This window comes from Perognathus longimembris, chromosome 7 (assembly GCF_023159225.1).
Source record: "Perognathus longimembris pacificus isolate PPM17 chromosome 7, ASM2315922v1, whole genome shotgun sequence".
NCBI classification, from domain to species: Eukaryota; Metazoa; Chordata; class Mammalia; order Rodentia; family Heteromyidae; genus Perognathus; species Perognathus longimembris.
The window spans coordinates 7,217,415-7,243,066 of NC_063167.1; the positions used below are offsets into that span (position 1 = coordinate 7,217,415).

At 53.0% G+C, this 25,652-nt stretch overlaps 1 protein-coding gene across 6 annotated transcripts; it reads left to right on the forward strand.

The window, feature by feature from the left end:
* Positions 1-41: 41 nt before the first annotated feature.
* LOC125354574 (F-box only protein 44) lies at positions 42-25,608 on the forward strand. Of its 6 annotated transcripts, XM_048350233.1 has the most exons (7): positions 17,544-17,755; positions 18,584-18,696; positions 20,736-21,040; positions 23,149-23,275; positions 24,249-24,344; positions 24,947-25,082; positions 25,177-25,608. In XM_048350233.1, the coding sequence occupies exons 3-7, from the start codon at positions 20,776-20,778 to the stop codon at positions 25,417-25,419; spliced, it is 867 nt and encodes a 288-aa protein (XP_048206190.1). In that variant the 5' UTR covers positions 17,544-17,755; positions 18,584-18,696; positions 20,736-20,775; the 3' UTR covers positions 25,420-25,608. The 6 variants fall into 6 exon arrangements, with proteins under 6 accessions (XP_048206193.1, XP_048206192.1, XP_048206194.1 ...); XM_048350236.1 differs by lacking the exons at positions 17,544-17,755; positions 18,584-18,696; positions 20,736-21,040; ... (2 more) ...; positions 24,947-25,082; positions 25,177-25,608 and adding exons at positions 42-58; positions 1,047-1,332; positions 3,360-3,489; ... (1 more) ...; positions 3,834-3,969; positions 15,569-15,846; XM_048350235.1 differs by lacking the exons at positions 17,544-17,755; positions 18,584-18,696; positions 20,736-21,040; ... (2 more) ...; positions 24,947-25,082; positions 25,177-25,608 and adding exons at positions 344-416; positions 1,047-1,332; positions 3,360-3,489; ... (1 more) ...; positions 3,834-3,969; positions 15,569-15,846.
* Positions 25,609-25,652: the final 44 nt, after the last annotated feature.

The window sequence follows — 25,652 nt, forward strand, 5'->3', positions numbered from 1 at the left end:
CCTCCCCGCGAACCCCCGAGGCTGCCGCCTCCCCGGAAGAACTGGGAGGTCAGGAAAGGTCAGGCGTCGGTTTCTACAACTGGCGACGGTGGGTGGGCGGTCCGACGCGGGGGTCCCGAGGCTGGCTGCGGGGAGCGGGGTCCCGGCGAGCTGGGGAGGGCGCGGGGAGCCGGCCTGGGCCGCGCTGGGGGCGGGAGCAGAGCGGCTCCTCGGCCCCGCGCCCCGAGGTGATTTTCCTGGGGCTGGGGGGCGGGGCGGACAGGGTCCGAGGGGCGGGGCCTGCTGCGTGCGGGGCGGGGCGGTGGGCGGGGCGGGGCGCCGCACGGGGCGGGGCCGGGCCGCCTCCCGGGTCACCCCAGGCCTGGACGGCTGCAGCCCCGCGGCCCGGCCCATCGCGCAGCGGAGGCTGAGCGCAGGTGACGCTCCAGGGGGGTCGTGGGGAGTGCAGGGCACCGGGCCCCACAGGCGGGGGGCCTGCAGGGCTGCTCCCCGGTCCCCGCCCGCAGTGCGGGGCGCCCCCGGAGGCCCGGCCCCCACCGGGCCCGAGCCGCGGGGCTCTGGGCTGCGCGGCCGCGATCGGAGGGGCGGCCCGGCGCACGGGCTGGGGGCCTCCATCCGCGTGCTGGGGTCCGGGCGCGGCGTGGGAGGCTGCGGGGGCGCGCGGGGGCGCGGGATGGGGGTAGGGAGGTCGGAGGGAGGGCCCTTCCCCATCGCCCAGCCTCGGCCCAGTCCCAGGTCGGCGGATCGCTGTCTCTCGGACCGGGAGGGGTCGGAGTTTGGCCTGGAGAGACCGTGACAATGCCCTCCCCGCCCCCTCCGCGCCCTCCCATCTCCCAGCTGGAGTTGGGGATCAGGACCGAGGAGGTCGGGCTCCTGGGACTGGCTCCTCCCTCCGCGGGTCTGCGTGACCTTGGGCCGCTCCTCCAAGGCTGTGTGTGCTCCGGCGCCCGGGGGAGGCTGGGATCCGGTCGGAGCTCACCTTTCCCCCATCACCTGCCCCGTGCCGGGAGCCCCGCCCCGCGCCTGACGGCCTTCCGCTCCCTCAGGAGGGGCGCCCCGGCCTGGCCATGGCCGTGGGGAACATCAACGAGCTCCCGGAGAACATCCTGCTGGAGCTCTTCACGCACGTGCCCGCCCGCCAGCTGCTGCTGCGCTGCCGCCCCGTCTGCAGCCTCTGGCGGGACCTCATCGACCTGGCCACGCTCTGGAAGCGCAAGTGCCTGCGCGAGGGCTTCATCACCCGGGACGGGGACCAGCCCGTGGCCGACTGGAAGATCTTCTACTTCCTGCGCAGCCTGCACAGGAACCTCCTGCACAACCCCTGTGCTGAAGGTGGGGTGCAGAGGGGCAGGAGGCCTGGCACGCACGCACGCGCACACACACGAGGGCAGCTAATGTTTTCTGAACACCAAGATGAGCCCGGTCCTTTGGCTGGCGTCACACTTTTGAGCCTCTCACAATAACTTACTTAGCGCATCCATTTTTCAGATGGATAGACTGAGGCCAAGGGACATTTCTTACTCCACTCCTAGATTAGTTCTCTCAGCCAGGTGCAGGGAGCTCACGCCTGTCACCCTAGTGACTCATGATGCTGAGAGCTGAGGGACTGAGGTCTGAAGCCAGCCCAGGCAGAATAGTTTGCCAGACTCCAGACTCCATCCTCATACTAGCCAGCAAAAAAAAAACCCAAACAGGCTGGAGACATGGCTCAAGTGATAAAGCACCAGCCAGACAAGCTCAAAGATCTGAGTTCTAAGTTCAAACCTTGGTACCAGCCTCCCTCCCCTCCAAAAAAGATTAGATCTTCTACATCCTTCCTGGAATAGGGAATGCCCAAGACATAAGCCATGGGGGAGGGGTTGTTTTTGTGCCAGTCCTGGGGCGTAAACTCAAGGCCTGAGCACTGTCCTTCAGATTTTTTACTTAAGGCTAGTGCTCAACCACTTCCAGCTTTTTGCTGCTTAATTGGAGATAAACTGCCTGGGCTGGCTTTGAACTGTGATCCTCAGATCTCAGCCTCCTGAGTAGCTAGGATGACAGAGGTGAGTCACCCGCACCTGGCCCAAGCCATGTTTTGTTAGCCTCCTTCACAGACTTCAGGCCTACTGAGACTGTCCCAGAAGGCACTCTTGCTTCTGGGAAACCCCAGACTTCTTTCTAGTGTGAACAGTGAGAAGCAAAATAATGAGGAAAAGAGCTCCAAGCTGCCCAGAGCTGTCTGGAACCCCAGCACCCAAGCTGTTCACCAACATTTTGCAAACTATAGTCCACCAGCCAAATCTAGCCTAGGGGTTCAGTATAGTTTTATTCTTCTAAAGGGTTGGGAAACACAAAGCAAGGCCAGCTGCGATGTCTCACATAAACTGAAGACCTTATCTGAAAAATAACCTAAAGTAAAAAGAGACTAGTGGCATGCCTCAAGTAGTAAAGCACCTGCCTGGCAAGTTTAAGTCACTGCATTCAAGCCCCAGTGCCACAGAAAGACAGGAGGAGGTGGAGGAGGGAGGAGAGAAGAAAAGGCAAAACTGTGATTTAAAAAATAAAAAAGCTGGGGCTGGGGATATGGCCTAGTGGCAAGAGTGCTTGCCCCGTATACATGAGGCCCTGGGTTCAATTCCCCAGCACCACATATATAGAAAATGGCCAGAAGTGGCGCTGTGACTCAAGTGGCAGAGTGCTAGCCTTGAGCAAAAAGAAGCCAGGGACAGTGCTCAGGCCCTGAGTTCAAGGCCCAGGACTGGCCAAAATAAATAAATAAATGAAAATGAAAATAAAAAAGCTAGAATCCTGTGGCACTTTTTTTTTTTTTTTTTTTTTTGCCAGTCTTGGGGCTTGAACTCAGGGCCTGGACACTGTCCCTAAGCTTCTTTTGCTCAAGGCTAGCTAGCACTCTACCACTTTAGCCACAGCACCACGTCTGGCTTTTTCTGTGGTACTGAGGAATCGAACCCCCGGCTCCATGCATGCTAGGCAAGCACTCTACCACTAAGCCACATTCCCAGCCCCTCGGGTGTAACAAAAGGTTTCTAGACCTTGTTCTGTTTAATGAAAAGTCCAAGCTCCGAGAGGAAAAGCAATTGTCTAAGGACACACAGCCCAGAATTGTTGGATTCCGTGAGACGCTTGGGTCTGTCCGCCCCACGGCAATGCTCCCCCATAGAGAACGGGCCTGGTATACATTCTCAGTGCCCAGGACACAGGAAACACCTGATGTTGAAGTGGGCCCTGTCCACGCAGCGACCCACACAGCACAGGGCTGGAGGGCAGCTGCCCAGGCCTCGGGAGAGGAGCAGAAGGAAGGGGTGTGCGGAGCAGGGGAAGCAGGGGGGCATCCTGCATGGTGAACTCTGCCTTCCCAGCAGAGGGCTTTGAGTTCTGGAGCCTAGATGTGAACGGAGGGGACGAGTGGAAGGTGGAAGACCTCTCTAAAGACCAGAGGAAGGAGTTCCCCAATGACCAGGTCAAGAAATACTTCGTGACATCTTATTAGTAAGATCTAGGGGTGGGGTCTCAGGGAGGGGGGGGTTGCCGAGGATACCCCCAGGGCTTCTGGCCTGGGGGAGGGGCAGCCTAGCTCCCAATGGGGCTGTTGCTGAGCCTCAGCCCCACGCCCCTCCACCTGCCCCCAGCACCTGCCTCAAGTCCCAGGTAGTGGACCTCAAGGCCGAAGGGTACTGGGAGGAGCTGATGGACACCACCCGGCCGGTCATCGAGGTCAAGGACTGGTGAGTGCAGGGGCGAAGTGGGGGAAGGGAAGGGGTCCTGCTGCTCAGCCCTCACCCCCACCCTGCCCCCATCTCCGAGGCCCTAACAGACCCTCCCTCTACCTGCAGGTTCGCAGCCAGGCCAGACTGCGGGTCCAAGTACCAGCTGTGCGTCCAGCTCCTGTCGTCTGCGCACGCACCTCTGGGGACCTTCCAGCCGGACCCCGCGACGATCCAGCAGAAGAGCGACGCCAAGTGGAGGGAGGTGAGTGGGGGCAGGTGGGGGGGCGGGACGGGGCCTGGATAGAAGGGGCTGGAGGGGGAGGGGCGGGGCACGTCCTGGTGGGCGTGTCTGGGGCGTGGCCGGGCCTGGATAGAAAGGGCCAGAGGTGGAGGGGAAGGGCATGTCCTGGGTGGGCGTGACAGGGGCGGGGCCTGGAGGTGATGGGGAGGGGCATGTCCTGGGTGGGCGTGGTAGGGCGGGGCCTGGAGGTGATGGGGAGGGGCATGTCCTGGGTGGGCGTGGCCAGGGCAAAGGGATTGGGCGGGACCTGGATAGAAGTTGTTGGAGGTGGAGGGGCGGGGCCTGGAGGGGCAGGGCAGGGTCCCTAGGCTGAGACTGCTGAGTCCGACCAAGGATCCGTCCTAAGCTCCGCCCTTTCACGGCTGGGTTGTGGAGCCGGAGCCTGGCTCACTTCATCTGTGAGCTGGGACTAAGAAGGCTTCCTGGGGAGGCCAACAAGATGCTGGCAGGGGGCTGGGAATGTGGCTTAGTGGTAGAGCGCTTGCCTAGCGTGCATGAAGCCCCGGGTTCGAGTCCTCAGCACCACATACACAGAAAATGTTGAAAGTGGTGCTGTGACTCAAGTGGCAGAGTGCAAAAAGGGAGCTCGGGGACAGTGCTCAGGCCCTGAGTTCAAGCCCCAGGACTGGCAAAAAGAAAAAGAAAGCTGGCAGTGGGAGCTGGAGCTTGGAGTACTTGCCTAGTAAGGTCTGGGTTCAGTCCTCCATGTCGGGGGAGAAGTGCAAAATTTAAAAAAAAAAAATGCTCACAGGCCAGGTGCTGGTGGCTCTTGCCTGCCATCCTAGTTACTCAAGAGACTGAGATCTGAAGATCAAGTTTCAAAAGCCAGCCTGGACAGGAAAGGCCATGACCACAGAAAGGCCATTCACCACCCGAAACCAGAAGTGGAGCTGTGCCTAGAGCATAAAAGCTCAGGGGCCCTGAGTTCAGGCCCCACAACTCAAAATGCTTATGTTATGCTCGCGTTCAGGACTCCCGAAAAGACCACCAGAGACCAAGACCGATGTAAACAGCAAAGAGGCGTTATTGCGAGCTAGCTCGGACCTCCGCTGATGACACTCAGAGGCCTCGAGTCACAATCTAGCAGTCTTTTTATATCATGAAACAAACAACTCTTAAGCAATCTGGGGAAACTTCCACACAGTCAGGCATATGTTTGATTAACAATACATCACACAAGCAAGCAGAGGGAAATAGGCTCATCTTATCCATAGTTAACTTTGTTAGCAGAGGGTCATAGTTAACTCTGTTAGCAGACGGCTATAGTAAAACTGTTAGCAGAGGGCTAAACCGCATTCCTAAAGTTAAACTTAATCTCTGTTTATATCTAACACATACATCCTCCATTTGAGACATTCAGCAGTTTTTCTCAAAAAATGTTTTGTGCACGCTTTCTGTGTCACCTCCTGATTTAGGGGAGAGCAAGCTTAGATTTTTAAGATGGAGTCACTTAGGCCCTTTTCATTCCCCCATTTCTTTTATGAGCCTTGGGAACCAATCATGGTTTCCTGGGGCTGGGGATATGGCCTAGTGGCAAGAGTGCCTGCCTCATATACATGAGGCCCTGGGTTCGATTCCCCAGCACCACATATACAGAAAATGACCAGAAGTGGCGCTGTGGCTCAAGTGGCAGAGTGCTAGCCTTAAGCAAAAAGAAGCCAGGGACAGTACTCAGGCCCTGAGTCCAAGGCCCAGGACTGGCAAAAAAAAAAAAAAAGAAAAAAAAGAAAGAAACCAGAAGCAACAATCCCCAAAAGATATGGCAGAGAGTGGTGTAGTCTGTTGGGGTTGCTCAACAAACACAATGTCCCAGGACTGGCCAAAAAAAAACACAAAACAAACAAAAACAAAAACAATCATGGTTTCCTTTGAGTTGGTTTATAAGATGTTACCTCACCATAGCATACAGGTTGGTATTGGTCCCGCAACAGCATTAACTGAACAGCATTAACTCTATCTTTTACAAAGGCAATAAGTTTGCTAATTACATAGGGTCCAATAGTAAGCACAAGCAAAAGTATTATTAGGGGGTCCCATAAGGGTAGAAATTAAGGTAGTCAGCCAAGGGAAGTTGCGCACCTGTTTCCTTAGGCTACACATAATGAGCCAATCAGGCTTCACCTACTTTGCAAAACCATCTCAGCAAGGGAATCAAGCAGTGAAAGATATTTACATGAGATCTTTCTGGTTTACATTTAGATGACATCACACAAGTCCCTTACCCCTGCAGATGCAGGTACAGATAAACATAGTTTCACACCAAAGCCCCAATTCTGACCCTATTTATATTATAGCCAATTTGATTACATACTAACTTTACTCATAAACTCTAATTTTAAGACATATTGATACTATTTGCTACATACTCAAACTTCCTAGGGAATGTCTTCCTTTTTCTAACCTAAAGGGAATCACTTGTCTTCCAAAATTTTCTTTTTTTTTTGGCCAGTCCTGGGGCTTGGCCTCAGGGCCTGAGCACTGTCCCTGGCTTCTTTTTGCTCAAGGCTAGCACTCTGCCACTTGAGCCACAGCGCCACTTCTGGCCATTTTCTATATATGTGGTGCTGGGGAATTGAACCCAGGGCTTCATGTATACGAGGCAAGCGCTCTTGCCACTATGCCATATCCCCAGCCCCCCAAAATTTTCTTTTTAAAGTTTTTCCTTATCCCCATTCATGCGCTCTTCTACTCACTCCGACCATCAGCGACTTACTTGAACATGCTGTGACAATTGACAATCCTTTCTTTCCAAATCCCTTTCTTATCCAGAGGAAACCATCTTGTTTCCTCTCTCCCTTTTTCCAAGGCTTTCTATACTAACTTTCCTCTTTACATTTCCTGGGGCTTCTTAGCTGCTAGAGTTTTAAACTGTCTACATTTTCTTTTCCTCTGGTTTGTGGAATCCGGTTTATCTCAACTACAGCAAGGTAATTTACTGTTGGGGAAAACAAAGATGGGGCCAGGATCAGCCCGATGGGACTGCTGCTCCTAAGAAACCAGACCAGACCCAACTATCATGAGTTACTATTTTAGAGTAGATTTCTCCAGTTTCCAGTGCCTTTAAGTGCCTAATGTTGGCCAGTGGCATCTGTAAGATCCACCCCCCAGGAGGGCTCCATGAAGATGCCCCAGCAGTTTAAATCTCTGTCCAGTTACCTTGGTACCTGGCACACCTGTTGGCAGTTACCTCCCTCTCTTCTGAGGTCACACCCTAATCCATCTGGACACACTCTAATGCTCTTGGACACACCGCCCACCCCAGGCATTGCCTGGAAGTGACTCTCCAGCCTGTCATACATGCTTTGGGTTTAGCAGCAGGCCATCAATTCCATGGAATTGCCTACCTGAAAAATCTCTTACAATATCCAATTTTCTTAAGAGAGGTAGTCAACTCAAGAATGTCCCTCCAAAATTTTAGTTTTAGCAGATCCAAAGCACTTTCCAGAAGAAATCAGCTGCGTGTGATAGAGTCCCATCTGTTTTTAACAAGATAGGGCTGCACAGGGTGAAGCTGTAGATTCTTTGCGATGACTGTCAGGCAGGGGGCGTGGCGGCAGCCGGCAGGCAGCAGTGTTTCCCAGTGGCTCCAACAGAATGTCGCACCTCCTGCTGGGCTGACTCGTTGGTGGTAAATTCCAAAGTTAGCTGGAAAATCCTGAATCCTTGGCCAAAAGTTAGGAGACATTTTAAACTGGTATTATCTGAAAGACACTATAGGAAATCTTAGATATCTTTTATAATGTGAAAAAGAAAAGCAGTTTACTGTTACTTATTTAAAATAATTATTTGCCACTGATCAAGTAGCTGTCCAGCCTCATCCACACACAGTCACTGAGCTCAGGCCACAATAAAATTGACAGTAAGCGGGAAACAGTTTTTAGCAGCAAAGAGCACTGTTTTTACAGGAAACAAAAATCCAGAATCTTTTCCATGTGCTTAAATTATTCTTTCAAGGAAGATAATGTTCCTTGAATAACTTAAACTATTTTACTGCACCACTTACTGCTTTCAGTAACTAAACCTTTTAAATTATTATTATTTTTTATAGGCCAACATAGAAGATTTGGCCTGTAATCGTCTCTCACAAGTGCAGTTTTCACACTGTTTACCATTTACCTACTCCCTCGGATCCCTTGATCTCAAAGGGGAGCTGATGGGCGAAGATCATCCATCTTCTGTAATTTCTTCAAGCTGACTCATGGGCGTTGCTTACCTAGTTAGGATCCTCTTACCTTAAACTACTTTACCAAGGGGCAGCAGGATCAGAAGTCCTCTAGGATTTTTTTTTTTTTCCAGTCCTAGGCTGTGAACTCAGGGCTTGAGCACTGTCCCTGGCTTCTTGTTTGCTCAAGGCTAGCACTCTGCCACTTGAGCCACAGCGCCACTTCTGGCCATTTTCTGTATATGTGGTGCTGAGGAATCGAACCCAGCGCCTCATGTATATGAGGCAAGCACTCTTGCCACTAGGCCATATCCCCAGCCCCATCCTTTAGGATTTTTACTCCATACTGGAAATTATTAACCATTTAACTTTTAACAATTATACAAACCCTCTCTTGGGCTACAGCACTGTAGCCTCTTATCATTTTAATTTGTATAAGCATTTTTTTGACCAGCTGAGGAAACCTAACAATGCCTAAATTACCTTTGTAGGCCTAGATCTCAATAAAGACAATTTTAGGTCCACAAGCTTTCTTTCCTGAACAAATATGCTAGCTCAGGATTCTCGTTGCCAATTAGAACTTTGAGTAGATGCAGGGGTTTGGGATTTTAAACTATCCCCCCATGTGACAGTCTTATCACTACTACTCACTATTACAGGTGGCTGGCAAGTTCCTGCCCAGTAACAGACATGGGCATTAGAAAGGCATACTTATGAACTATTCTTCTAGGACCTCCCGGCTCTGATTAACTTTCAAAGGGCCAAGCACACATGACTGACACCATCTCTGCCATTTAAGCAGTGGCTTACTGCATCCGGATGCTCCATCCTTTCTGTCCCAGGAGTGACTTTTCCATTCTGAGGTAAATGCTCCTTTAGCATTTTGTTTGGTCCGTTGCTGGACTTGGGCTCAGGGCCTGAGTGCTGTCCCTCAGCTCTCCAGCTCAAGGCTAACACTCTGCCACTTTTGAGCTCTAACATAACTCACAACTTTATTCCCAGCACTCTGCTGGCTGATTAGAGACGAGACTCTCACAGGGACCTTTCTCTGCCCGGGCTGGCTTTGAACCACAGATCATGAGTCTGTAAGGCCACTTTATACTCCAATTAAAGCAACAAGGTGGTCCACACAGAAATAGTTTTTAAGCATGATCTTACCTGGAACTTATTAAGGACCAAAGTTACATCTGACAAACCTGTAGGAATCGTCTGTCCTCCGTGAACCTGTCTACAATTTTTACAGAAAACCTGCAAAGTAAACTGGAGTAGCAATTAAACAATCATTTGGTAGCCATAATTTTCCTTTACATAACTTTAAACAGACATTTAGGACAAGTTTTATTTCCAAATCTCATATCTAGAAATCCAACATATTTTTTAAAGTCTTTAATATTTACTCTCTGGCACTCTGGCTGCTCAGATTCTTTATCTAGAAATGTATTTTAAAGCCTTTAAAGTCAAGGCTTTTACACCTTTGCCTCAGCCTTATTTGCATCCAAAAACTCTGAAACCCAGGAGGCATCCAGCCTCCTGGCTGCCTGTTTTAAAAGAGCCATTTTTTTTTCCTTTCAGTCCCAGCTACTGCATGAAGACCTTTAAACTCAAAAGACAATTTTTCCTTAATGCAAGAATTACAATTACAAAATTAGAAATACTTATCCATTCAGCTTTCCAATGAATTAGTGAGAAATGTTAGCCCATTTTGCCATTTCTTCCTACATAAAGAGAGTTAATGAGAGTTTACTTCTATTCCCATTAGTTTACTATATATATACTTTAAAATACTTGCCTGATTATATGTAACTTAAGATAGTTAAGTCTTACTATTACATCACAGTATACACATAAAATTCAGTACTTAAATCATTAAACTAATACCCAAAACAGTTGTAACAAAAGTACTTTTAACAGTGTTCACCAGAATTACAAACACAATAACTCCAGTCTCAGCATCTTTGCTTTTTCAATACATCCGAATTGCAAAAATAGCACAGGAATCAAATCACATCAGGTAAATCAACTTTTTAACCATTTAAAAAATCTTTTCCAATTCTTAGTACCTCTCAAGGGGTAGTTTTAGAAATTCCCATCAAATCATTTATTTTTACCACCAGGTTTCCAATGTTCACCTGAAAACAAAGGGACAAAAGAAAGGCCTCTATTGGCTCCATCCTGACTCCATAGAGCTTGATGAATTCACGCCAGCTTGCCCTCTTCCACCATGAACGGCCACCCCCATGGCTGTCCCACCACGTGGAGTGGCTACACAAGCAGGTTTTTTTTTTTTTTAGCAGTGACAAACCTTTATATTCAAATTTCTGATATTTAGCAGTGAAGGAAAATAAATTTCAAGTTCCCAATGCCCTTTGCTAAATCGGGTAACATCTTAATTCATTAAGATACACACTTTTTTTGACTGCAAATTAAAGAACCCTTAGAAATCTTTTTTTAACTCTAGTTCCTGTTTGTTTGTTTTTTTAAAAACAACAAAAACAATGCATTAATCTTTTAAAACATTTGATAATGCCTGAACTTGATGGCTTCCTGAAGGCTAAGCTTAAACTCATCCATTTTTGCATCACCCAGTCACATTTCTTTTTTTTTTTGGCTAGTCCTGGGGCTTGGACTCATGGCCTGAGCACTGTCCCTGGCTTCCTTTTTTTTTTTTTTTTTTGTTTTGTTTTGTTTTGTTTTTTGCCAGTCCTGGGCCTTGGACTCAGGGCCTGAGCACTGTCCCTGGCTTCTTTTTTTTTGCTCAAGGCTAGCACTCTGCCACTGGAGTCACAGCGCCACTTCTGGCCATTTTTCTGTATGTGGTGCTGGGGAATCGAACCCAGGGCTTCATGTATGCGAGGCAAGCGCTCTTGCCACTAGGCCATATCCCCAGCCCCCTGGCTTCCTTTTGCTCAAGGCTAGCACTCTGCCACTTGAGCCACAGCACCACTTCTGGCCATTTTCTGTATATGTGGTGCTGGGGAATTGAACCCAGGGCTTCATGTATACGAGGCAAGCTCTCTTGCCACTAGGCCATATCCCCAGCCCCACCCAGTCACATTATACACATACATACACATGCGTGCACACACACATACATACTCATACACAAATATTTGTTTAAAAACTTAAAAGCGCGCAAAATTAATACCGGCTATACATTTCCCAGTGGCAAGAGGAATTTTTGCCAATCTTACTTTTGCAACACCCAAACTTTAAGACAAAACTTTTTTACTTTTTTTTTTTTTTTTTTTTTTTGGCCAGTCCTGGGGCTTGGACTCAGGGCCTGAGCACTGTCCCTGGCTTCTTTTTGCTCAAGGCTAGCACTCTGCCACTTGAGCCACAGCGCCGCTTCTGGCCGTTTTCTGTATATGTGGTGCTGGGGAATCGAACCTAGGGCCTCGTGTATCCGAGGCAGGCACTCTTGCCACTAGGCTATATCCCCAGCCCCAAGACAAAACTTTTAACAAATGATTTTAGCATTCTCCAGCCTCCTTTTCCAGGGCTTGATAGTTTTGGCAAAACATTTTAGCACACCAAATAATTTTCTGCTGAAGGCTGGGTGGGGGTCTCCCAGAGTTCTTTCTGTGGACACTCACACTCTCATTGTGAGCTTTTGCCTGTACATCTTTCCAAATGAGCTAAACATAAATCCAGGGGGGTAGAGGGAGTCTGTCCCATTTCGTCAGTCACAGTAAGGAGATACAGAAAACAGAGAAGAACAGTCCAGACCAGTCCTATAACAAATATAGGCATTTTTTTTCTTTTCTGTAACACAATCTTTTCTAGTATCTGATTGGATTTACTTTTACTTTCTTTCCTAACTTACCACCAAACCTAGTCTCCTCAGTACTCAATCTCTTTTCAATTTCACTTTCTCTTTTACATGACAGACCAATTAACCACATCATTCAGACAACTCAGAACATTTGACATAAACCAGACAAACATACAAAAGTGGCAAGCAGTTTGACAAATCTGGAGAAGCAATGCTGCTAAGAAAAGGAAGAGAGGAGAATTCCACTGGGGACCTAAAGAGAAAGAGAAGTTGGAGTCACTCCTGGAAGTCTTCTGCTTGCCACATTCTCAGTTCAGGCCCGGTACCTAGGAGGAATTTAGCTGGAAGGTGGTGGGGAGTGCTCTGAGTGTGTCTCATTATGCTTATTTTCTCAGTAATACAACCTGACAGCATTTATCTCTTTTTGCTTAACACCCAAACCAGCTCTCACAGTATCCACTCAGTCCTTTCCACTTTCTGCTTCCAATCCTGACTCCTCACCTTTCCTTTCACTTCCTCTCACCGTCAAGCCAACATTCAGCAGTCCTTTCTATCAGTCCAAAAAATATTTACCACAAAATATGCAACAGCCAATACAATACTTATATTAAAACAAAAGCTTCTGCCACCAGGCTCTCCTGGTGGTTTGGGACCTGCTTAAGTTCTGAGGGGACCACTTCCCCCTCAGCCAGAGACAACCAAAACAGCCAAACAACAAAAACAAACACAAACACGAATGTGACAAAGAACTCGCTGTGTGCGTGGATTGCTAACCTGAGACCAAAGGCAGTTGTGGATGGAGAATCTGTTAATCACAAATACGGGTGCCTTTAGAATGAGGCAATCCACTCAGAACCAGAGTACAGAATCTCACAGATTGGCAATGCCTTCCCTTCACTTACAGGCCGGATTTTCACCGCCTCTCCATCAGGTGTCTGGGTGGGCTTGGGGGGTATCCTGGACGAGCCCCCAATGTTATGCTCGCATTCAGGATCCCCAAAAAGACTACCAGAGACCAAGACCGATGTAAACAGCAAAGAGGCGTTATTGCGAGCTAGCTCGGACCTCCGCTGATGACGCTCAGAGACCCCGAGTCACAATCTAGCAGTCTTTCTATATCAAGAAACAAACAACTCTTAAGCAATCTGGGGAAACTTCCACACAGTCAGGCATATGTTTGATTAACAATACATCACACTAAGCAAGCAGAGGGAATAGGCTAATCTTATCTATGGTTAACTTTGTTAGCATAGGGTCATAGTTAACTCTGTTAGCAGACGGCTATAGTAAAACTGTTAGCAGAGGGCTAAACCGCAATCCTAAAGTTAAACTTCAATCTCTGTTTATATCTAACACATACATCCTCCATTTGAGACATTCAGCAGTTTTTCTCAAAAAATGTTTTGTGCACACTTTCTGTGTAACCTCCTGATTTAGGGGAGAGCAAGCTTAGATTTTTAAGATGGGGTCACTTAGGCCCTTTTCACTTACAGTCCGGGTGCTGGTGGCTCAAACCTGTAATACAGCTACTTGGGAGGCTGAGATCTGAGTCTCTCAGTTCAAAGCTAGCCAGGGGAAGAAAATGTGTGAACTCTTATCTACCAAAAAAAAAAAAAAAAAAAAAAACCACGAACAAACAAAAAGAAAACAAAAAACAAAGGCCAGAAGAGGAAATGTGGCTCAAGTAGTAGAATGCTAGACTTGGGCAAAAAAGCTCAGAGATAGAATCCTAGTCCTGAATCCTAGCCCTAGGACCAACACACACACACACACACACACACACACACACACACACACACACACTGCTCAAAAGTTGATTGTTGGGGCTGGGGATATAGCCTAGTGGCAAAAGTGCCTGCCTCGGATACACGAGGCCCTAGGTTCGACTCCCCAGCACCACATATACAGAAAACGGCCAGAAGCGGCGCTGTGGCTCAAGTGGCAGAGTGCTAGCCTTGAGCGGGAAGAAGCCAGGGACAGTGCTCAGGCCCTGAGTCCAAGGCCCAGGACTGGCCAAAAAAAAAAAAAAAAAGTTGATTGTTAACAATATCAAGTTTATTAGGATATTAAATTTATTTTCAACTTACAAAGGGTGTATCTGCACATAACTTAAAAGTCAGGGCACCAAGCCAGCTGCTTAGCTATTCAGGAGGATGAGATCTGAGGATCATAATTCAAAGCCAGCTCAAGCAGGAAAATCCTTGAGGCTCTTATGTTCAATTAACCAGCAAAAATCTCAGTGGTAGGAGCTGGGGATATGGCCTAGTGGCAAGAGTGCTTGCCTCGTATACATGAGGCCCTGGGTTCGATTCCCCAGCACCACATATACAGAAAACGGCCAGAAGTGGCGCTGTGGCTCAAGTGGCAGAGTGCTAGCCTTGAGCAAAAAGAAGCCAGGGACAGTGCTCAGGCCCTGAGTCCAAGCCCCAGGACTGGCCAAAAAAAAAAAAACAAAAAACAAAAATCTCAGTGGTAGAGCACCATTCTTTGGTGCAAAAGCTTCAGGACAGCACCCATGCCCTGTACACACACACACACACACACACACACACACACACACACACACACACACACACACACACACACAGAGTCCCTGAGCAAATATCTTAGGCCCATCTTCAAAGGCTCAGTACAACTGTCATATGCTTTTCAGGCCCTACTGTCTCTGCCACAATTACTTCATTCTCAGCTCTACTGTTGTGTGAAAGCGTTTTAAATACCCCATGAGCAAACAGACATGACTTTTCAAATAAAACTTTATTTGTAAAAGCAGGAAGCTGGCACCAGTGGTTCACGCCTGTCATCCTAGCTATTCATGAGGCTGACATCTGCGGATCCTGGCTCAAAGCCAGCCTGAGCAGGGGACACTCTTATTCCTAAGGAGCCATCAGAAAACCAGAAATGACATTGTGGCTCAAAGTGGTAGAGTGCTAGCTCTAGCAAAAGAAACTCAGAGACGGTGTCCAGGCCTGGAGTTCAAACCCTGCACCAGCGCCCCCTCCAAAAAAAAAAGGAAGCAGGCTTGCAGGCCCTTGTCAGCCAACCCTTGATCTAGACAAGCTCTGTCAGATAGGACTTTGAGTTTTGAGAATGTTTGTTTTCATTAGCAAAGCTACAGTTGAACTCTTAATAAAAGACAGTAGTTTCTAAGATGACTAAATAATGGAAGTTTTAAATCTATACACATGCCTGGTAATGGCTCCATTTTTCAGACTAGGAAACGGAGGCACAGAGAGCCGAAATGACCTGCCCATGACTGCAGAGCTAGACCCCAAACCGCACCTGCTGAGCCAGGTCCGGCAGGGAGGACGCGGCCCTTTGCTTGCTTCCTTGACCCCTTGGGCTGCACCACTCTGGGACCAGCTCACCACACCTCTCCCTCCTTCTTTTTTTTTTTTTTTTTTTTTTGGCCAGTCCTGGGCCTTGGACTCAGGGCCTGAGCACTGTCCCTGGCTTCTTCCCGCTCAAGGCTAGCACTCAGCCACTTGAGCCACAGCGCCGCTTCTGGCCGTTTTCTGTATATGTGGTGCTGGGGAGTCGAACCTAGGGCCTCGTGTATCCGAGGCAGGCACTCTTGCCACTAGGCTATATCCCCAGCCCCTCTCCCTCCTTCTTCTTGCCCCCAGGTCTCCCACACATTCTCCAACTACCCACCCGGCGTCCGCTACATCTGGTTTCAGCACGGCGGCGTGGACACTCACTACTGGGCCGGCTGGTATGGGCCGAGGGTCACCAACAGCAGCATCACCATCGGGCCCCCGCTGCCCTGACACCCCTGAGTCCCCATCCCCTGGGCCCTGAATGGGGGTGGCTGTCAGAGAAGGGCCTGGCTTAGGAAGAAGTAATGGAAACCAACCATCCTCAGACCTCCTGGTTCATCCTTCCCCCGCTGCCTCTTCGTGGAGCCTGTTGGCCTGAGCAGCCTTCAGATGCTGGAGCCCCACGCTGCCAAGATCCCGACCTGATGCCCGCCCCCTTAAGCCAGGAAACAGGAGGGAGGGGTCCCCCCACCCACAGGCTGCTGTGAGAGGGGTCTCCAAGCCTGGGTGCCAGCCAGCCCACATCCATGCGTGTGCCTTCTTCTGGCCCCGGACCCTACCCGGGGACCTGTCCCCTGTGCTCTCCAGGGGCCCCTGAAGCAGGAACAGGGCCCATGCTGGCTGGTGAGCCTGTACCTCAGGCAGGTCTGGGGGTGGCGGGAGGGCGGGCCCTGCTGACCCATCCGTCCTCTGTCTACCTGAGCTCCCTCCTGGTGCTCCGGAGATGCACAGGACAGGGCCTGGGGTAGGGAGTGTGCCGGACGAGTACCAGCCGAATGGAGGGCTTTCCCTGGAAGCCAGAGAACCCTGCACTGGGCCCCAGTATAAGTGGGGAGGGGGACACAGGATGTGGCAGCCATAGAAAGGGTAAAGGAGTTCCCAACAAAGTAAGGTCAGGAATCCCAAGTCCCTAGAGGGGCTGTCATTTCTTCCCTGCCTCCCCAGCCGGGCCCACCATACCAGCTCCTCCCTGCTACAGGCGGCCAAATAAAAGGTGTTCTCAGTGGGCTCGTGCCCGGTGGCTTGTACCTGCTGGGGCTGGGGCGAGTTTCATACAGGGAGGGGGTGACAAATCACCGCGATCTCAGGCGGCCGTTCCTCGTCCTCTGTCTCTCTCTCTCTCTTTTGGTTCAAGGCTGGGACTCGAACTCGGTTTCTGATGCTTTCTTACATTGGTGGGCGCTCTACCAACTGAACCACGTCTCCAACTCTATTCCTGGTCACCTCACAGCCCCCTTCCTCCGGCTGTGAAGCCCCTGCTCGTGGGTTTCTCTGGGCAGTCCCTGGCCCCCTCCGGCCCCCTTTCCTGCGTGACCACAGGGGAGGCCCGAGCATCCAGGACGGTGTACGGCCCGCCCGGGATGGGGCGCCTGGGGCGGCCCGCGGGGCAGTCAGTGCTCAGCCGTGCAACCCCAGGGTGGCAGCAGGAAACCAGTACTGGATCCTTAAGCCGGAAGAGGATTTCACCTCCGAGTCGGTGCGGTGCAGCCCCCGAGGGATCCGGACACGCGCCCCGAGGGTGGGCGAGGGCCGGGCGCGGGGCGGGCTCGGGAGCCGGCCCCACCCCTCCCGCGGCCCAGACAGGCGAGGTCAGGCCGCAGCCCGGCCTCCCGCGCCGCTGGAGGAAGAGGAGCCGAGGTCGGTGCCGGAGAGGGGAGAGGCCGGGCCCAGGAGCCAGGGGCAATGAGATCGGCGGCTCCGAACCGCGCGGCCCGGCCAGGGCGTGTGGCGCCCGGCTGTGGTAGCAGGGCGTGGCGGGGGGGCGGGGCGTGTGACGCCAGGCCGGGCGTGGTGGGGGCGTGACGCGTGACGCGAGGAGGGCGGGGCAGGGGCGTGGCTCGGGGCGTGGCGCGTGACGCGAGGTGGACGGGGCGGGGGCGGGGCGCGTGACGCGAGGTGGGCGGGGCGGGCGCGTGACGCGGGGGCGGGGCGCGTGACGGGGGCGGGCGTGGCAGGACGCGTGACGCCAGGCGGCCGGGGCAGGGCGAGCGCGGACAGCCCCGCCGAGGCCCTGTCCGACGGGAGCTGCGGCGGCGTCTCCCGGGCTCTCGGCCCCGGGCCCGGTCGCGGATCGGAGCGGACGGCAGGACTGAGCGCAGGGCGGGGGACCTCCAGCCCGCCCGCCCGCCTGCCCGCGCTGACTGCGCCGGGCCCGCCGTCCACTGCGGGCCTGGCCCCGGGCCGAGGGCGGTAACCGGACCTCTGGCCTCCGCGCGCCTGGGGATCGCCGATCGCGGATCGCGGACGGTGGCGAGCATCGGCAGCCTGGGCCCAGTAAGGCCGGGGGGAGAGGAGGGGGGGAGGGAGGGGAGGGAGGGAGGCCGTCCGCGCGTGACCCCGCTGGCCACCTGGGCCGCCGACTTACACACCGGGAACCACCCGGGGCGTCGGCCTTGGCCCCGCCCGGCACACCCAGGCCTTCGCTGGCCGGGCCCAGGGACTCGGTGGGGGTTCTCCTTACGAGGGGGCGCATGGCCTAGTGCTACAGGTGTGTGTCCATACCGACCCTGGGGCTTGAACTCGGGGCCTGCGCGCTGCCCCCGAGTCTTTTCACTCAAAGCTAGCGCTCTGAACTTGAACCACAGCTCCACTTCAGGCTTTTTTGGTGGTTAATTGGGGATGAGTCTCTTGTACTTTTCCTGCGCAGGCTGACTTGGAACTGTGATCCTCAAATCCTGAGATCCTGAGATCCTCAGATCCTGAGGAGGAAGGGATTACAGGCGTGAGCCTTCCATTCACAGGTTTTTACCAACATGTTAAAGTTGTTAGATCTCACTTCCTTTTTTCTTTTTTGCCAGTCATGGGCCTTGGACTCAGAGCCTGAGCACTGTCCCTGGCCTCTCTTTGCTCAAGGCTAGCACTCTGCCACTTCTGGTCGTTTTCTATATATGTGGTGCTGGGGAATCAAAGCCAGGGCTTCATGTATACCAGCACTCTTGCCACTAGGCCATATTCCCAGCCCCCTAGATCTCACTTCTTACAAAGCTATTCCCAGGTAGAAGCGCTGGGCACACGGTGGGCTTTCCCGGCAAGTCATTTTTCACAAGGCATAAACTTGCTTCCTGTTTTTCGCTCTGCTGAGTTCAAAATGTTCTTCCTTAGCATAGCCAGAGGGACCAAAGCTCCTTTTCCCGGACCAGCTGGTTGACAAGTCTCTGGACCCTCAGAAGGGCCTGGCAAAGCTTGTCCACAGAGCTGGACCACATCCTCCATCCATTAGGGGCAGGGGTAAAACCATCATGGTAAAACCTTGCTGCCCCCCCCCCCCCCAAACCTTACCCAAGGCTGGGACTTAAGGTAGAACCTGGAGCTCCCAAGGTCTCATTCCTGCCCCCCCCCCCAGCCCTGGCTGGAGGAATGTGATGATCTCTGTCTCATAGGTGAGTCTTGGGCGAGGGGACTGTTTCTCCACTCAAGCCCCTTATCCAGATAATTCATGCCTTTTGTATTCTGACAATGAAATCGCCACTACCAAACCCCTCAAGGAACTTGGCACCCCACTATGTCACCTCTGGGAAACCTTACCAGTTGTCTAGCTACCTTCAAAAGTGTTTTGTTGTTGTTGTTTTGTTATTTGTGCTGGTCATGGGGCTTGAAGTCAGAGCTTGGGCGCTGTCCCTGAGCTTTTTTGCTCAAAGCTAGCATTCCACCACTTGAACCACAGATTCATTTCCTGCTTTTTTAGTAGTTAATTGGATAAAAATCTCACGGACTTTCTAGCCGAGCTGGCCTCAAACTGCAATCCTTCCATCTTAGCCTCTAGAGTAGCTAGGATTACAGGCCACTCAGCTCTTGTTTTTGTTTGTTTTGTCTTTCATTTAAAAACTGGAGCTCCCTGTGGTCCCAGCTGGCCTCGGACATTTTTTTTTTTTTTTTTGGCCGTGGGACTTAAAATCTGGGCCTGGGCGATGTCCCTGAGCTCTTCAGCACAAGGCTAGCACTCTACCACTTGAGCCACAGTTCTTGTTTTCTGGTGGTTAATTGGAGAGAAGAGTCTCTTGGACTTTCTTGCCTGGGCTGGCTTTGAACTGTGATCCTCAGATCTCAGCCTCCTGAGTAGCTAGGATTAGTGAGTCACGGGTGCCAGCTTTGAACTCTTGATTCTCCTGCTTCTGCCTCCCCAGGGCTGGTTGGTCACTACTGACTTACACCACTATACCAGGTTAGGATGTGGGAAGAGCGTTAAGGCTTTGATCTCTAGGGCTGGGTGACTAGCTCAAATGTTAAGAGTGCTTGCCTTGCACTGAGTTCGAATCCCCATACAGCCAGAACAAAAAAGAATCCCCAAACTTGGCCCTAAAGATTTACTTTGATTTTATTTTGGGACATGTGCACACACCCATCCACATGCACACCCTGGAACTGGGGATTCAACTCGGGGCCCTAGGCTCCTGCTTGGCTTTTCTGCTCAAGGCTGGTGCTCTATCCCTTGGGCCCCTCATCCAGTGAAGCTTTTCTGCTGTTAGTTGGAGACAGAGTTTCATAGACCTTTCTGCCCAGGCTGGTTTTGAACTGCAAACCTCAGATCTTAAGTCTCCTAAGTAGCTGGGACTATAGGTACACGCCATTGTACCAGACTCTGTCTCTAAAGACCTAAATATTTGTGCTGTGATTTCCCTAATGTGAGTGCTCTGGCCCACCCCTGGTGTGGAAAGCTTTTCCGGAATGCGCCCTTGTCTGGGGTGGGGCTCTGGGGGAAGCTCTCTCCACCAAGCCAGAGGCACTACATTCCTGCTCCGGTACTGAGGAAAGCCGAGGAAATGCTCCTGATCTTGCTTTTCCTCCTTTATGGAGGAAAAAGGCCCGTCCCTGGTGACTCATCCCTGCAATCTTAGCTACTCAGGAGGCTGAGATCTGAAGGTTTCTGTCTAAAGTCAGCCCAGGCAGGAAGGTCCAGGAGACTCTTATTTCCAATCAACTGTCAAAGAGCAGTAGTGATCCGACCTTAAGCAGAAGCAGCTAAGGATAACCAGTGCTGTAATCCTAGCTACTCAGGAGGCTGAGGTGTGAGGATCAAGGTGGAAGGCAGCCTGGGCAGGAAAGTTTGTGAGACTCTTAGCCCCAATTAACCACAGGGGAAAAAAAAGCAGAGGCTGCAGTGGTACAGAGTGGGCAGAAATGCTCAGGGACAGCACCCAGGCCCGGAGTCCAAGCTCTAGGACGAGCACAAACATAAAATGAGAAACAAGCGCGGGGGTGGGGGCAGGAGCTGCCCCTGGGGATCCACTGTCCCCTCCCTGCTCCAGGCTCACGGCTGCTGTCCCCACAGTCCTGAATGCTGTCCCTCTACCGCCATGGCCAAGATCAACATCAACGAGCTCCCAGAGAACATCCTGCTGGAGCTCTTCACGCACGTGCCCGCCCGCCAGCTGCTGCTGCGCTGCCGCCCCGTCTGCAGCCTCTGGCGGGACCTCATCGACCTGGCCACGCTCTGGAAGCGCAAGTGCCTGCGCGAGGGCTTCATCACCCGGGACGGGGACCAGCCCGTGGCCGACTGGAAGATCTTCTACTTCCTGCGCAGCCTGCAAAGGAACCTCCTGCGCAACCCCTGTGCTGAAGGTGGGCTGGACTGCCACAGCACCCCATCCTTTCTCCTTACTGAACCTCAGGGCCTTTGCACCTGCTGGGATGTTCTCATGCCCCTAACTCCTGCCAAGCTCCCTTGGTCTTGGTTAAGAGACCTACCCTGACCTCTCATCCAAAGGCAGTGCCTCCCGCTTGTCACTTCTCGTAACCTGAGCTTATTACCCTTTCCCTCTGCTACCTCATATTCTCTGGACACAGTGGATCTTGTCACCCCCCCTAGAGTGACCGGGACACCTTTTCATGGCACATCACAGATCCACCCGTCCCAGTTTAGTCTTAAGCTCCCAGCCCTGAGGCTTGGCCTGGGTGTTGACCCTGGGCTCCTCTTGCTCAAGGCTAGTGCTCTACCACTTGAGCCACAGCACCACTTCCGGCTTTTTCTGCAATTAATTGGAGATAAGACTCTCACCTGCCCAGGCTGGCTTTGAACTGTGTTCCTCAGATCTCAGCCTCCTGCGTAGCTAGGATGGCAGGCGTGAGTCACTGGTCCCTAGCCTGCCTGGGTTTGTCCTGGCCTTCTGTGCCAGGCTCTCGGCGAGGCTGTACAGATGTAATGGCGTCCTATCTCCCCACCTCCTCCTGGGTCACACTAGGCAAACGGAGGAGTGACAGGAGACTGCCGTGGCATCGTGTGAGAGCCCCCTCCCCCCACTCACCTATAATGTTCTCTACTTGCCCCTTTCCTCCTTCCTTCCTTCAGCACCTACCACAGTCTGTGCAGTGAAGAATATGAGGCCTAGTCTGTGCGTTCAAGACCCCTCTGGTCAATTTCCTTTTTTCTCCCTGGGCACCTGGGAATTGGTGACAGTTGACAGTAAGCTCCATTGGCTACAAAGCATGCGCCAACCCCGCAGATTATGTGCCCAGAGAGCCGTACTGCCACGCGCAGAGATCTGGTCCTGGCTGATTACGATCGGTCCCCTCCTGCCCCAGCTTCCGTGAAGCAGCTGCCCAGTTCGGTCACAGCCCTGCGAGCAGGCCTTGCACTGTGCCCCACATCCAGCCGCGCTCGGCCCTTCCCCATCCTAAATGCTGGCCAGCCCCGCTTCTGAAATTCTACTAGGAAACTCCCAGCGCACAAGGAAATAGGTGTGGAGATAGGTGGAAATGCACCTGGTAATGGTACCCTCGTTCTAGGCCACGTTGATGGAAAGGTGGGACTTGTTTCTGGGGTACACCAGGCTCTACCTGAACAGGACCCCCCCCAAGCCTCCTGCTAGGTCCTCTATGAACACCAGCCCAGGGGATTCCAGTAACCCCACCTTGCACAGGCCCAGGCCCAGGGGTCTCTTCAATAGGGAGCCTAGTCAGGCCTCAGCCCACGAGTCTAGCTCTTTCTGGACACTGGGGGGCACCCGAGAGCAGGTGGCCTGTGTGTGGGAAGACGCCTGTCAGCCCCCTGGGCTCCATCCCAGGCCCTTGGTAGTTCTTCCCCATTGCAACAAGGAAGGAAGCCGGGTCTAGGGTTTCTGCACATTTATATCTCCAGCTGCACAGCTGGAGGCGTGTGGCTCCAGTTGAGAGCCTGCCTAGGAAGGCTGAAGCCCTGAATTCAAATCCAGTCCTGCCAAATAGTGAAGGTGATGGTGAAAGTGCTAGTTAGCTGTGCCAGTTGGGCACAGAGCAGGAGAGGCAGCGAGTCAGTATCTTTTGGAAGGAGTAAGCAGGCTAACTCCTAGGGGACCACCACCCCAGGAATCTGACCACAGTGAGCCTTGTTCCCTTTGCCATGCTTTCTCCCCGGAGAGCTGAGGTTGGGGGGCTCCTGTGACGAGACCACTTGCTGAGCACGTGCACCCCCAGAACCGCAAAGTGATGGAAATGATAAACGAGCACCACAGGCTGGGTGCTGGTGGCCCACACCTGTAATCCAGGCTACTCGGGAAGCTGAGGTCTGAGGATCACAGTGTGAAGCCAGCCCAGGCAGGAAAACCCGAGACTCCAGTTAACCACCAAAAGGCTGGAAGTGGTGGAGACGTGGCTTAAAGTAAACACAAAAGCTCAAGGGCAGTGTCCAGGCCCTGAGTTCAAGCCCCAGGACCGGCACAAATAATACTAAAAGAAATGTTTGTCTTTCCCAGAGGACATGACGTCATGGCGAATCGACTCCAATGGGGGACACCAGTGGAAGGTGGAGAGCCTCCCAGGAGACCATGGGACTGACTTCCCCGACCCCAAAGTCAAGAAATACTTCGTCACATCCTTTGAGTAAGCCCAAGAAATGTGAGCTGAGCACCGGTGGCTCACACATGTAACCCCAACTACTCAGGAGGCTGAGATCTGAGGGCTGCAGCTTGAAGCCAGCCCGGGCAGAAAAGGCCCCATGAGACTTAGCTCCACCAAACTACTCAGCAGAAGCTGGAAGTGGAGCAGGGGCTCTAACAGCAGAGCACTAGCCTTGAGAAAAAAGAGCTCAAGGATAGCGCCCAGGCCCTGAGTTCAAGCCCCAAGACAAAATTAAAAAGAAATGAGGAGGGGCTGGGAATATGGCCTAGTGGCAAGAGTGCTTGCCTCATATACATGAAGCCCTGGGTTTGATTCCTCAGCACCACATATATAGAAAACGGCCAGAAGGGGCGCTGTGGCTCAAGTGGCAGAGTACTAGCCTTGAGCAAAGAGAAGCCAGGGACAGCGCTCAGGCCCTGAGTCCAAGCCCTGGGACTGGCACCACAATAAATAAATGAATTAAATACTTTAAAAAAAAAAGACACGAGGGCAGAGTGCCAGGATACCCACCTTTGTCCCAGGCAAAGCAAGGCCTGGTGCTCAGAAAGGTGGTTCCCAAACACTCTCCACAGCTAACTGGCGCCACCAAACCTGGCCCCGTCCTAGGCACCAGGAGGGCACTGGGCAGTTAAAGCGGAGCAGGGTGCCTGCAGCCGTCCTTCCTGCGGCTAAGTCACAGAGGGGACTGCATGTAGCCCTGGGAACTGAGGCTCGGGTCCAGATCAAATGCTACCCAGGCCCAGGTGGGCCAGACTTGCTGCACAAGTCTCCTGTGGTTCAGGTCAAGGGAAAGACAAAACCACAGCCAGTGCCTGTCCTGCAGTGGCAAAACAGGGAGGTGGGGGAGAGGGGGATCCCCTGGATCTGCTTCCCTGGTCCCCAACGTCTGCCCCAACCTGGCAAGGGAGCCCCGACTCACTCAGCTGGAAACACAAGCCTTGCCCTCTGCCCTCAGAATGTGCCTCAAGTCCCAGCTGGTGGATCTCAAGGCCGAGGGCTACTGGGAGGAACTGATGGACACAGTGCGGCCTGACATCGTGGTCAAAGACTGGTGAGTGGGGCTCCTACCTGTGCCCCCAACTCGGCATCACCCACCCCACGCACACACCAGCCACCGGCTCGGAGAACCCAGAGCGCACGCTGCCCTGCCCAGGGCTGTCCTGGGCACGGGCTCCCCCACAGCCGGGCCCCAGCCCAGCCCTTGCTCCTGCAGGGACACCTCCTGCCCTCCTGGGACAGAGGCCTGCAGAACTCTGGCCCTCTCTGGCGTTGCTGAAAACCCACCCACCACCCTGCCTCTCAGCCTTCTCCCTGCTTACCCCAGGAATCTGCTTTAGTGCTGAGGATGGGACCCAGGGTCGCACATGCGCTAAGCCTGCACCAGAGCCTGGCCAGCAAGCTGGGCACCCCTGCTCTGCGCACAGATCTAACTGCAAGGCTCGGGCTTGGCCTCCCCATGAACAGGACCCAGGTCCCCTGTAGCGTTTAGGGAACATGGCTTGGACAGTCTGCCTTTGGCTTGATACAGACCAGCTATGTGAGGTCCTACTCTCAGTTGAACGACCAAAAGGTGCCCCTTTCTCAGATGGGGCCAGCAGGGCACAGGGAGCAAGCTTGGGGCAGGGACACAGCTCTGGGCCCTGCCCTCTCCAGGTTTGCCGCCCGGGCCGACTGTGGCTGCACCTACCACCTCCGGGTGCAGCTGGCCTCGGCCGACTACATCGTCTTGGCGTCCTTCGAGCCCCCGCCTGTGACCATTGAACAGTGGAGCGACGCCACGTGGAAAGAGGTGAGGCCTCCCCGCCCGCCCAGCCAGCCCGGCGCAGCCCAGCCAGCTCTCCTGGACGCCCTCCCTGGTGCTCACTGGCTCCCCCCACCCCTAGGTCTCCCACACCTTCTCGGACTACCCCCCAGGCGTCCGGCACATCCTCTTCCAGCATGGGGGACTGGACACCCAGTTCTGGGCTGGCTGGTACGGTCCTCGTGTCACCAACAGTAGCATCATCATCAGCCACAAACCAGCCAGGAACCCGGCCCCAGCCCCGCCGTCGCCCGAGAGGCTGCAGCTGCAGCGGAGAACAGAGGACAGCCCCTCGCTCTTCCCGCTGCGCTTCCACAGGCCGTGACGAGCCTCCGCCACGGCCACCATCTTCCTTCCCGTCCTCGGTCCTAGTCAGCCACAGGCCTCCCCAGGCAGGAACTGAGCCTTCGGCAGGACCTCGGGCCCAGGAGCCCCTGCCTCCGTCCAGCGTCAGAAGCCCCCAGCTGGTGGGGATTTACGGATGCTTTGTTACAATAAATATTTTCAGTAAAACTCAGCCTGGGTTGTATTTGCAGTGAGGTGGGGGCCGCTGGGTGA